The sequence below is a fragment of the Microplitis demolitor genome, chromosome 5 (genome assembly GCF_026212275.2).
Source record: "Microplitis demolitor isolate Queensland-Clemson2020A chromosome 5, iyMicDemo2.1a, whole genome shotgun sequence".
In the NCBI taxonomy this organism is placed as follows: Eukaryota; Metazoa; Arthropoda; class Insecta; order Hymenoptera; family Braconidae; genus Microplitis; species Microplitis demolitor.
In genome coordinates, this window is record NC_068549.1 from 8633686 (window position 1) to 8646903 (window position 13218).

At 26.9% G+C, this 13218-nt stretch overlaps 2 protein-coding genes across 2 annotated transcripts; one reads left to right on the forward strand and one right to left on the reverse strand.

Moving 5' to 3' along the window:
* Positions 1-819: 819 nt before the first annotated feature.
* On the forward strand, positions 820-2476 carry LOC103578199 (acireductone dioxygenase). The gene is made up of 5 exons (XM_008559192.3): positions 820-1625; positions 1725-1844; positions 1913-2092; positions 2171-2313; positions 2405-2476. Exons 1-5 carry the CDS (start codon positions 1503-1505, stop codon positions 2454-2456), a joined length of 618 nt encoding a protein of 205 aa, XP_008557414.1. The 5' UTR covers positions 820-1502; the 3' UTR covers positions 2457-2476.
* A 1979-nt stretch (positions 2477-4455) lies between these two features.
* On the reverse strand, positions 4456-8416 carry LOC103578198 (pelle-like serine/threonine-protein kinase pik-1). The gene is made up of 4 exons (XM_008559191.2): positions 7929-8416; positions 7246-7857; positions 6742-7181; positions 4456-5870 (listed from the first exon to the last, which is right to left on the reverse strand). The coding sequence occupies exons 1-4, from the start codon at positions 8041-8043 to the stop codon at positions 5529-5531; spliced, it is 1509 nt and encodes a 502-aa protein (XP_008557413.1). The 5' UTR covers positions 8044-8416; the 3' UTR covers positions 4456-5528.
* Positions 8417-13218: the final 4802 nt, after the last annotated feature.

The following is a 13218-nucleotide window of genomic DNA, read 5'->3' on the forward strand; positions in this document are numbered from 1 at the left end:
TATACAATTGCATATAATTATATATAATTATATATGGTCATCTGTGATTTTTTCTCAGCGTTGTATATAATTATATATAAAAACATATAATTCTATATGAATTATATATAATTTTATACAAAAATAGAAAAGAAAGAAAAATAACTTGGGAGTGAAGATATATGTAAATATGGGTGTTTCAAAAAAAAATTTTTTTTCTTTTGTGGTATCCCAAAATTGGAAGTATAAATAAAAATAAAAATTTTGGTACTAATCTAGGCTCTTAATAATGATATTAAAATTTGCCTCAATCCATTTTTCTATTTTCTGTTTAAATAACACGGGAAAAAAAAATATTTTTTTTTTTAATTTTCTAGCTCACAAACCAATCAACGGATTTTTATGCACAATTAATGTTTTGATAGGAAATTGAACGCTCTACAAAAAAAAGTCTCCAATCATTTTTTGATAAATCGCACTGTTCAAAAGTTATTTAAGCTTCAAGTCAAATTTATAATAAATTTTAAGATTTTTTTTACTTTTCCGGCGAATGTATCCGTCTTATCAAAAAATATCGTAGAAACTGTTTTGTAGATAATTTTATTCCTTATGAATTATTACAAACAAAGTTTTTCGAAATTCCGCATTGTTCACAAGTCATTTTCATTTCAATGTCAAGCTCTTAAAATCAATCAGAAATCTATTTTCTTAAGAGCTTGACATTGAAATGAAAAACTTCCATTTGTCAAGCCAGCCCTCACTAGCTTTAAATGACTCACAACCTCCTAATTGTTTATTCAGTTTCAAAGCTTTTTGTCTAATCATAAGACCGGATATAAGTACACCGTTTGAGCGAGTTTGACAGAACCTTAAATAAACAGCTTCATCTAAATCTTCATTTGATAGTAATCGACTTTTTTGCGGTCTTTAGTATTTTCATTACTACACATTTTTTCAATTTTTTCTCTTTCTCTTTTCCATCTTCTCAACGTACGGTCACTGATTTTATATTCATCAATTACACGCTGCTATAAAATGTATGGTAAAATAATACGCTTGTAATACTCTTGGTTTTAAAATGATATTATTGAGTGAATAATCACAGCTATAACTGGTCATATATAAAAATGATATTAATTATGAAATCCATGTAAAAGTATAAACTGTTTGACTTTTCATGTAATTATGTACTTTTTATCTTATCATTTCATAAGTAACATTAATTGATATAGAATAATCAGTACTTTTTTTGAAAATCAACAATAAACATATAAATATAGTTAAGTGAGCTATAATGATATAGATGTAGTCAAAGTACACGCAGCAATTGTGTTTTATCTAGACATACTAATAAAATAAAAGTTATGTCTCTTACCAGTTGTAATCAATCTATCAAGCTATAAGTAGTCATATGTATATATCTTATACTGCGTATAACCGCAAATTTTTCTACGACTGATCTTTGACGTCGCAATTGTTGAACTATTGATTTTTGTTTTATTTTAAAATAAAAAATAACTGAAATGGTCCGAGCTTGGTACATGGACGATAGTTCCACTGATCAACGTTTAGAACATCACAGAATACCTCCGAAGTATATTTCTTTATCTGAATTGTTTAAAATCACTGGAGTAGAACATTTTAAGGTTGACTTTATTTATTATTTTCTTAATATATAATAATATATAATAATCCATACTATTTAATTTTGTATGTTTTGATTTTATTTTCATGAAATATTTCAGATTGACCCACAAAACTATGAAACAGATAAAATTTTACAAGAATTAAGATCAGAAAGGGGATACTCATATGAGGATGAGATTGAGTGTTCTCAAGAATGTTTGGATAATTATGAAAAAAAAGTATTACATTTATATAATTATTATTTTTTTTTAACTTTTTTTCAATAAATTTTATACTTCTTTAATAGTTGAAAACTTTTTTTACTGAACATCTTCATACTGATGAAGAGATTCGTTTAGTATTGAGCGGATCAGGATATTTTGATGTTCGAGATGAAAATGATGAATGGATTAGGATTGAAGTTAAACCTGGAGATTTAATTATTATCCCCAGTGGAATATATCACCGATTTACGCTTGATATAAATGTAAATAATTAAAATTCTCATTTTCATTTATTTATTTTTGTGGACAAATATTTTAATGTTTATAATTTTTTTAAATAGAATTATATAAAAGCTAAACGTTATTTTGTTGGCGAACCAATATGGCTGCCTTATAACAGACCTGCTGATGAAATGGAGTGTCGTCAAAAGTATCTTGACCGTTTAAAAAATAATTTTCGCACAAGTGCTCAAGAAATCATATCGTAAAGATATTATTTTAAAAAATATTATAAATTATCAGGTTACATAACTTTTAATACTATATTTTTTTATTATCAATTTTTTATTTTGTAGAATGTTATATATAACTATAAAACTTGTAAAAATTAATGTTGTTAAAAAGTAAATAGTTCTTGAATTTGAGAATCACAGATTACATAAATTATGCTTTCTGATGCAGTATAAACTTTGCAAATATCCCCAGAGTTTACTATACAAGTTAACAAGGGCCAAAGAGTATTTAAAAAAATAATATACTTGAACGAATTTTTAGCCATACATTTTGACAGCATACACCCTAGTAACACGTGTTTGACCAAGATTTTGGAGTAAGTATCTTAAGCAAGACCCCTAGCTGCTAATGTCTTTTTCTACGTATGTGTTTTTCGCAAGATCATGTATTAAGAAACCTATGTCAAGATTTGTGTATATCTTGCTCATGGTATTGTACTCAACAGTATTGAAGATATTTTGAACACGGCGCAATGAAAAAGCGTCTGACGTATTCCTTGCACCATCATAACTTACAGTAGGTACTTGAGCAAGCCATGTGCAACTATTTTCAACTATAGTCTTCCTCCAGAATTGAATTATAATCCGGCATAAATTTCTTGGATAAAGCTTGCAATTAAAATCTGGTCATAAGTATCTAGAGAAAGACATATGTAGAAAAAGACACTAGCGTCTATTGATCTTGAGAGCAGACTTGCTCAAGAATTGAAAAAAATTGTTTTATATCAGAAAATAATAATAAATCAATAAAATCTTAAGGCTAGCATAGTGATTTTTAGTCTTTAATTTTTATAACTCTTATTATTATGGTAGAAAAAAAATTATAAAGATTTTAATAAATGAATTATGAGTTACAAATTATGACCAGCTGATTTTTATTATTTATAATTTTATGATTACATTTTTTAACATTTTAAAAAACGAATAAGCTTGTTAGAATATTTTATTATATTTATTTAATTTAATTAAAAACTATTTACAATTCGATAATAAATGTACAGCTTAATCAATATTTGATGAATCATATATTAATTTTTCAATATCTCAGTTTTTTCTGTTTAAAAATATTGATTGAAAAGAATTAAAAATGATGAAATTCGAATTATTTTCAATAATTTCAATTCTTTTGTTTGTTTATGTAGATATACAGTTTACATGGAGCGACCGCTTCTCAATTCTTTTCAATCAGTATTTTTAACCAGGGGTAGTAATTCATTTAAGCGCATCTATTTAAATTACAAATATATATACAAAAATTACATTGCCAGCATAATAAAATTGGTTGACTGCTCTATAGTAACTGTATTTTTGAAAAGATCTATACAAATAAACATAAAGATTTCCATTTTTGATAGGCGAAACATTACAAAAGAATAACGATTTTTACTACATGTAAGGTAAAAGACACAATACCCAATCAGGGTACTAGTACCCGATCTCTCATATATTGGTACATCTATATCTACTAAATTTTACTCAATATAGACATATGAATATATAGAGTCATTGGGTACTTTATCCTTTACTTTACTACAGTTTTTAATATTTTAATACATGAAACAAACGATAACTCGATAAAGACGTGTAAATAAAATGCAATTTTACTTGAGGTTTACCGGCTATGTGGATAGAGGATTCGCTAACAAACTGCGAGGACCAGTGGTCGTGCCAAAGACTTTAACAAAGGCTTACTAATTTTTATTATCCTAACATTATAAAAACTATAAACAGATTGATTGAAAATGTTTTACTAAAATATAAAAATAAAATTAATCACTGCAAAATTTATTATACGGAGTAATGATTCTCATAAATTACACAACTCGAGTTTTAAAATATGATTTTAATTTTTGTTATGCTAGACTACGAATATTATAAATATATGTTACACTAGTTGAAAAAGAAAGTGGCTTGTTTCAAGTTTGGCAGATTAACATAATAATATATGGATTTCCTATTCTTATTTCATGTATTTTTGAGTCACATGTTTCTCTGTGTACTTTTAAGCATACAGTACGAAAAATTGTATAATATTTTATAATAAATTTGATGACATTATAATGATATATAGTACAATAGTAAATATTTTATAATTTTTCAAAATTGTAACGAAAAAAATTTTTATTTTTATTTTATTTTCATATCACAGAAATTGTTTATAAATATATTAAAAAGAATGTTGACTGTATTTACTAATCATTTTTTTTCTCCTATTTTTTCATTTTATGTATAGACAAATATGCTTATATATAATAGTAATTATTTATTAAATTCTTCCATCTAAACATAGCCGATTAGTGGGAGTACTTCTGACAAAACATATTTCTATATTAAATGGCTAGAATATATGTCCTGCATATAAGTATGTAAATTATGTCATAGAAATAATTATTTATTTTTATATTAATATTTTTAATTAATTGTGAGAGTAAAAACCTTCGATTTGTTTTTTTTTTTAATCATATTAAAAAATGCCTTTATGTTAAATTTATAAAAAACACCAAAATGCAAAAAGCGACCATTTAACCTTTGGATGAAGAGCTTATCGTTGAAATAATTTTTTTTGCACGCTTCATAACGCGAAGCGTTTGAGGTAGTTCATTACTCTCAACATGTCAAAGTCAAACAATTTTGCAGACTTCAATTGCCTCTGTTGCATTTTTTTTTAATCTGACTGGAGATTTCTCAAGTAATTTTAAATTTTCTTGGTCTCTACACACTAAATCGCACTCATTATAAATTTTTTTTTTTAGTTAGATTCTTTTCTGACTTATTTTCTACATTAACTACATATTTTTTCATAAACAATATACAGTCGAGTCTCGTTATGAGTCCGTGAACCAGGATTTCCACGGAAGACCTTCCCCCTCCACAACGTGAAAAAAAAATTAACTTCAGAGTCTCGATATGAGACCGTATATTCATGAAAAGAATTTAAGAGTTTATTTATCATATTAGTCCTATTTACATATAAGAAACATAACACTCAAGTCAAACGGACTCATAACGAGATACTGGAAACAATCACGTACACACTCACACGCTTAAAAAGTAGGGGAAGTTCAACTCACGACTGTCGCCTGCGCTGACAGAGTGGGGGTACACAAATTCTTAGAATTATATTCCCCTACACCCCTTTATGCGGGTTCATAACGAGACTCGACTGTAGTATAACTAATAATTGTAACTATATACTATTCAATTTTTTAAAAACAAGCTCCATTTCAGGTCTATCTTTAGCTAATCTATTAGAGCACCATTTACCAAGTAGAATTAAATTACTAAAGACTTTATCATTTTCATCACCAGGTTTTTTATCTTTTAAAAATAAAATATCTTTATCGTCCCAACTATCAATAAAATCCTTAAGAAATTTATTTTCAATTCTTGAATCATCATAAGCAGATAAACCTGTTGCTAATTCAAAGCAAACAATACCATAACTGTAGGTGTCGACTTTAGTTGACAAGATTTTTCCTTTCAGAAATTCTTCAGGTAAATATGGTCTTGTTCCATGTACTTTACTTACCTATAATGAGAAATTAATTTATATATTAACAAAGTAATAATAATAATAATTTAATACATAACTATACTTCAGGAGGTCACTCCAATGAGTCCGGTCCGAAAATGGGAGTTTGAAAAAAAAAAAGTCAATAAAGGCAAAATTATGATGATTTTAATCATTTTTTAAATTTATGTTTATGAAACAAGGGTTTTTCAAATAGTTTTGATAGAAATAATATTTTTACACGCCTTATTAGGCGTAAATTTTCCTTGTACACAGTAAAAATATTGTGTATCTGTTATATTTTTTGTATCAAACCAACACATTTCACTGTGTTACTTTAAAATTTTAAATCGATTTATAAAAATGATAGTGAAATGAACATCTTATAAATATCAATTTAACTTAATTAATATATTTAATTTAGCATTCACTAAAATTTGGAATGTTTATCATAATAATCAAAAAAATTTTGTTATAATTTCGAATTATTTCATGTAATGTAAAAATTATGTTTTCGCTAAATAAAAATTAGTTTTTGTTTGTTTTCAAAGAAATTAATTGATGTAACATTTACAACTGCTATGAAATATTAAGTGATTTTTTTTTTAATCGTGACTAATAAAAACATTGTTTACTAGCAAAAAATAGTTCAATGTTTAGTGTTCATATTACCCGAATTTCATGTTTAAATTTTAACACAAATAGTTTAATATAATATTTTTTACTATGCATGTTCACCTAGGACGATATATAACTTTGGAAATTTTTATAATATTTTAAATATTATTTCATAAACATATTTTTTTTTTAAATTATTGGATAATCGCTAAAGGAAAATTAAATTTTTTTAATGTCAGAAAATAAAATATCTCGATAAAGTTGCAATTACCTTCATAAAATCTTTTAATGGTCCTTCTCGTGCTAAGCCAAAGTCACCAATTCGTGGTTCGAAATTTTTGTCTAACAAAATATTTGCACTTTTTATGTCACCATGAATAAGCGGCCTCTCCCCGATTGTATGTAAATATTGCAAACCTCTAGCCACACCTTTAATTATTTCATGTCGTTGTAGCCACGTTAAAGGTTGTGATCTGTGTCTTAATAATATCCAATCTTCGAGTGAACCATTTATCATAAATTGATAGACAAGACATGGTGCTTGACCACCAATACTAAACGCATAGAGTGACAGTATATTTTCGTGTGGCCGAGAGTTCAATATCGTTATTTCTCTAAGTGATTGTTGGAGTTGAATTATATAACTATCATCGGATTCCGGGCCTCGACGTTCTATTTTTTTTACAGCAACATCTGTATTCTTCCACATTCCTGAAACAAATTTTTTTTGATAATTTTGATAAATAATAAAGTACATATCAAAAAATATTCATACCTCGATAAACTGTTCCAAAGCCACCTTTCCCAAGAATCTTACACTGATTCCAACCATCAGTTGCGCGAGTAAGTTCTTCAAATGATATTTGGGGCAATGTCGTTTCCGTTTTAAGTGTCAATGCATTCAATTTTTGTGAAATTCCAGTGCGATTAAGAATTGGTGAAACTCGGGAAGCTACTAATGGTGATGCGGCCAAAAGATTATTTGAATTGCTTGGAGCTGTTTCTAATAAATTAATAGGCCCAGCTTGATTAATTATTTTGTTATTATATTCTTTTATAGTAACTTTAGGTGCAATTGGAGTACGATAAGTTATTTTATCAAAATTTTTAGTATCAATTTTTAATTCATTTACTGGCGGATAATTATTTTCACGATTGATGGTTAATCGTAAATTTCCTTCTCCTTTATCTAACAAAAAATGATATTTATCTTCAACAAAAGACTTTAACAAACCCATTGCACGATAATGCTGCATTTTTTGGAGTAAAACAAATAGCTCTAAAATTGTATGATTGTGAATACTCCATAAATTTAACAATTCATCGGTAGGATTTTTTTCTCTTCTAAGATTTTGAATTATTAGCATGTCATACTGCATCCATCTACCTAATTCATGTCAATAAAAAATTAATTTCAATACTCTTACAGTGAAATAAGTATTTTTAAATCAATCTTACCTGCAAGTTCTTCCCATTTATCGTTTTGATTTAAAATATGACAAAACTCCACACGTTCGTTATAGGGCAAATCATAAATATATTTATATTTTTCCCACTTGGGAATTGTTGACATTTTGTAAAATTATTATAATCACTCAAAATATTTACAAATTTAATTTGTATAACAAAAATACTTTTTAAACCTTATTTAATATTTTTGTATTGTAATGCAACTTTCTTGTCTCATTTCTACTTACAGAGAAATTTTAAATTAACGTGAACGTAAGTAGTGTTCAAAATTTCTTATAACCGTATTGTTCTATAAATTTAATTGTTGTAATGACTTTGTTTCGATATTTTTAAATTTACTTTCAATCACAATACTATTCTTTACACTTGGTTAGTTACTCCTGTCATAATCAGGGTCCATGACAATATTATTGTGAGGATGTTCGATTCACGATCGATTATAAATACTCGAATCATTAGATCAATCGATTCTTTACTTTTGAAATAACGATTTTAGTCTTTAGAGGGCACTAATTCAAGCGGGATTTTTTAATTTTAGAGAAAATTATATGTATATATTTATACATATATATTTTTTTTTCTTCATAGAATTAAAAAGCAAAATTAATATCACAAAATATATAAATTATGACAATTTCTTTTTTTGATAAACATATATTTTGTAGAGTTACGATTAACAGAATTAATCGTTTTATAAATTTTATAAAATTCTCGAGACAAGTAATGTTCGATATAAACACTGTAAGGTAAGGAGCTCAGTTTCTGACCTGTTTAGAGTGTCAATTGAGGTTGTACTATAATAATTAATGTAAGATTTAACTTAATGAGAAAAATAATAATTTTATCGACTAGTTTAGGATTGTCAATTAGAGACATGTGCGTAAAATAATTACTTGAATTGAATTAATAATTTAAATTGACGTTTTAAAAATTAACATATTCAGAGACCCAGTTTCTGTCCCTCAGAATTCTTTAGGTCGCAGTCTCTGACCCTCAAATTAAACCCTAATTAGGTTATGAAGTACTTACTAAGTTAGAATAAACTAAAATTATTATTTAGATAAATAAATTGAATATTTATTATAACAAAAACATAGTTTTTCAATATTTAAAATATAAATAATTAAAGTCATAATTTTATCATTCCAAGATCATGTTTTTAAAATTTACATACATAATCTTTTATTTATAAAAATGAATATTAAATGTTAATTTATCATTGTATTATAAAAAATAGTACAAAGTAATTTAGGGAAACTATAAATCTTGGTATTTTTACATTTTATAGATATGTAATCAAACAGATAACCTCGCTCGTAGTAAGTTAGAATTTTAGGCTCATTTTAGGCCTCAAACGCTCCCGAACATTTCTGATTGAAAATTCGTTTCCGATTGAAACTGATAGAATTCTGATTGAATTTCAAACAGATTCAATCGGAAAATAATAGATGGACTTAGAGCAATTTGTTTTATAGACTTTCAAATTTAACAAATTCTCTGCAAATTAAAACTGGTTTCAAAACGATAGCTTAAAATCTGGCTAAGTTATAGCAATTAAAAAAAAATGTTATTCAATTAACATACTTTTTAAATGGAAAAATTTGATACTCGAGAGAAAGTACTTTAAATTAAATTTAAGAGCTGAAATTTTCAGGGAATTTTTTTCTCAATATAAACAACAAAATTTTCTTGTGTCGGCTAGAAAAAAAAATTTCGTTTCAAACGAAGCGGATTCAATTAGAAAATAATAATTCATTTATCGATTATTTTCCGATTAAATCCGACAGAAAATTTTCAATCAGTTTCAATCTGATTCAATCGGAAAATAACAATTCAGATAGTATTGATAATTATTAAAATTTGGGCAGATATGAATTTCATTTATCATTAATTCAGCAATTTTTAAAATATCCGAGTATAGAATTTTATCTGTCTTTCCGATTTAATCAATTTTTATAAAAAGTTAAAACAAGCATTTTTCAGGATTATATAAAAACTTTTTTTAAAAAACTGTATTGATTGAGTTTAAAACTATCACGAAAATAAAAGGAAACATCAATAAAAAATTATATATATATTAAGTTGGTTAAAAAAAAAAATTTTTTTTTTTTGGTATCCAAAAATTGAAAGTCTATCTAAAAATAAAAATTTCGGTACCAATCCAAGCTCTTAATAATAATACTACGGTTTGCGTCAATCAATTTTTCTATTTCCTATTTAAATAACACGGGAAAAAAACTTTTTATTTTTTAGAATTTTCTAACTTACAAGCCAATCAACGAATTATGCACGATAGATATTTTTGTAGGATATTGAATGCTCTACAACAAGTCTCATCATTATTTGATAAATCTTGTGTTTAGAATGTAAATTTAAAATAGAAATATCTGTTTGTTGTACATATTCGATTTGATTTGAGTACGATTCCCAGATCCCATATAATATACTAGGGTGTTTCAAAGTAAACAATTTTTTTTTTTCAAGTCTTATGGTCTTGAAACTTAGTCTTAGGTATTTAAAAAATCCTCCCAAAAGAGCAGCTTGAAAGCTCAATCCTGCTAAGAGCTCAATAAATATTCATTTTTTCATTTGAATTACGTAAATTTTTTTTTTTTTTTTTTTTTTTTTTTTTTTTTTTTTTATATATATATATATATATAAAAGTATTTAAAATGTTTTTTTTTCTTCCTGATCTTACTTATTTTCCGTATGAATTTCGAAAGAAAAATATTTTTTTTGAGAATTGAATTTTTTTTTCCTTTTGTGGTTTTAAATTAAAAAGAAAGTTCTGTCTTGAAAGTAAGGAAAATTTCTCTCATGTGTTCAAAAAAAAATTTACAGATAGCATTAGCTCAGTTAAAAAAACATAAATTTCTATCAAAAAATTGTTTAATGTAATAAAAACACGAAGTTATACAATTTAAAATGAAGATTTCGAGCTGCTCTTTTGGAAGGATTATTGTTATACCTAAGACTAAATTTTGAGACCATAAGAAAGTTGTTTTTTTTCCGAAGCTTCGTGGATTACTGAGTCCACCAGAGGGATCATTTTTGATGACACTGAAGCGGTGGATGGAGAAATACCTTGCAGCGCATGCTGCTACAACCTTCCAAACGTTGCATTTTGTCCATGTGGACATAAATGCCTTTGTTTAAAGTGCAAGTACAAACTGGAAGTGCAAACAAGAAGACAGAACGCTCATGGCGAAAACTTTAGCTTCAAGTGCATCATATGCAGGAGTCCAAGTAGTGATTTAATTTATGTTTAATTTATGTCCGTTCCTAAACTCCCTATCAAGAAGTCCCTATAGAATCCACTGAAATGGGTCAAAAACCACATAAAAACCAATAGGTTTGTATTGCTTACTATGCGGTTTTGTTCAATTTGACTGGATTCTATGGGGACTTTTGGATTGAATTTTTTTTGTTTGCGATGTTTAAAAAATGTTATAAATTATTACGCTACTAATAATAATAAAAGTATAGTAAGAACTGATTCTAGTAATGTAAATATTGGGAACTGACACGGAGGCGTGGCTTTAAAAACATGTCGGATGATAGTTTACACTTTTAAATGCGTAACCTATGTGATAGTAGGGTAAATAAACAAAGTGCTATTAAATTTCATAGAGATATTATCTTGGTCGGGTAAAAACCCAAAGAAAAAAAAAATATACACGATTCCGAACTAATTTTATTGGTCGACTATTCAATTAAATGTGGAATAAACCGTGATAAAAGTAATAAATATGGGATCGTGGTTACCGCGCTTTGTGTACAAACGTCTCATGTGAAAGAAAACCCCATGAAATTAATGTACAAGTTTAAAGAGTTGCAGAATAATAAAAACATCATTATAATTAATATTTATTTACTTGAAAAAACAAAAATAATATTTTCAATTTTTAAGTTTTAGGTTAAACTTTACAAACGTATCTGGCAATATATAATGGTTTTTTTTTAAATGTAAGGAACAAACTTTCATTTGAGGAGTAACTTTATTTATTTTTAATAATTTCTGCCACGTTTTTAATTAATCCTTTTTCCAAATTATCAAAAAAATTTTCTAATAACACTGAACGATCACCAGCCTCCGGAAATTAATAGAAAACTGCGTTAAAATGTTTATTTGCTTTACTTCGACAATTTCTTACTACACAAAATACTCAATTTTTTTACTTCTTACGTTCTCTAAATTTTCCAATTTCCATTTAGATTTTTATTTCTTAATAATTTTTTGAATAAAATTTACTGAAGATGTTAACGCGCAACATTCATTTATTGTGTATTTACTTGACTGTGTAAGCTATCGTTAATTTGATTTTTTACCACCAGACGCAGAACCGCGCTTTACCTTTGCGCATGTACAGTTAAGTGATAGTGGGAGAACACTTCCCCTGCTGTCGAAGGAGAAATTAAGGGAAGTCAAAGTTACAGAACGAAAAAGTTATAGAGACTCTACTGTATTTGTATTATAGATATAACGCATGCGTGTCCATTTGCTTAAAAAAAAAAAAAAAAAAAGAGAGAATCCAAATAAAAATCCATTTTCAAGAATTTTCTACGCTCATACAACTCGAGAGGAGTATTCAACAAGTTTTTACTGTAAATACATTATTTCCTATTACAAAGAAGCTACTTTTAAATTTTAATGTTCGATAAAAGATTGTGTGAGTCACTACGGCTTTTCCAATTTTTTTATAACTTGGAAACCCTCGTCTCAAAGATTGTGTGATTCACATGATAAAAATAAAAAAAAAAATTTTTTTCTTAATTTTTTTAAAAGCTATAAAAGTTACTGTAATAACCAGCGATTAATGAATGAAAATAAAAGTAAAATTAAATAATTTCAAAATTTTCGGCATCGGACAGCAAAATCCTAGCAAAAATTGAAGAGCAAGATTTGTGGTCAACTCTCTGACGACTTCAATTGTAAATTTTGTGGTAAAATTGCATTCATCCATATATTATAATCAGAAAACTGAACAGAAGTTGACGTATTATTTGCCGTCAAATTGAACGGAAATCCGATCAGCAACTTGGAATTTAGCTTACCCAAAATCTGTTGCCAGCATTAGACGGCAAAATCAAAGCAAACTTTTGTTGAGCAACCCTTACCATACAGTAAAAAACATCGTGTTAAAATCAGCATAATCTGAGTGTTAAAAAAGATCCGCACAATATTTGTAATATTTTTTAGCCCATATTATATGTGTTAAAAAATAGCACAAAATTTGTCTGAAAATTTTAACACAAAATTCGGGTAATATCAGAAGTA

Bases quoted from the DNA above. Each gene is read 5' to 3' on its own strand.
- LOC103578199 (XM_008559192.3), top strand. From the start codon at position 1,503: ATGGTCCGAGCTTGGTACATGGACGATAGTTCCACTGATCAACGTTTA. The intron at 1,626-1,724 runs GTTGACTTTATT...GAAATATTTCAG, and splicing joins CTGGAGTAGAACATTTTAAG to ATTGACCCACAAAACTATGA. The intron at 2,093-2,170 runs GTAAATAATTAA...TTTTTTAAATAG, and splicing joins GATTTACGCTTGATATAAAT to AATTATATAAAAGCTAAACG.
- LOC103578198 (XM_008559191.2), bottom strand. From the start codon at position 8,043: ATGTCAACAATTCCCAAGTGGGAAAAATATAAATATATTTATGATTTG. The intron at 7,182-7,245 runs GTATGAATATTT...AATTTGTTTCAG, and splicing joins CTTTGGAACAGTTTATCGAG to GAATGTGGAAGAATACAGAT. The intron at 5,871-6,741 runs GTAATTGCAACT...TTCTCATTATAG, and splicing joins CATTAAAAGATTTTATGAAG to GTAAGTAAAGTACATGGAAC.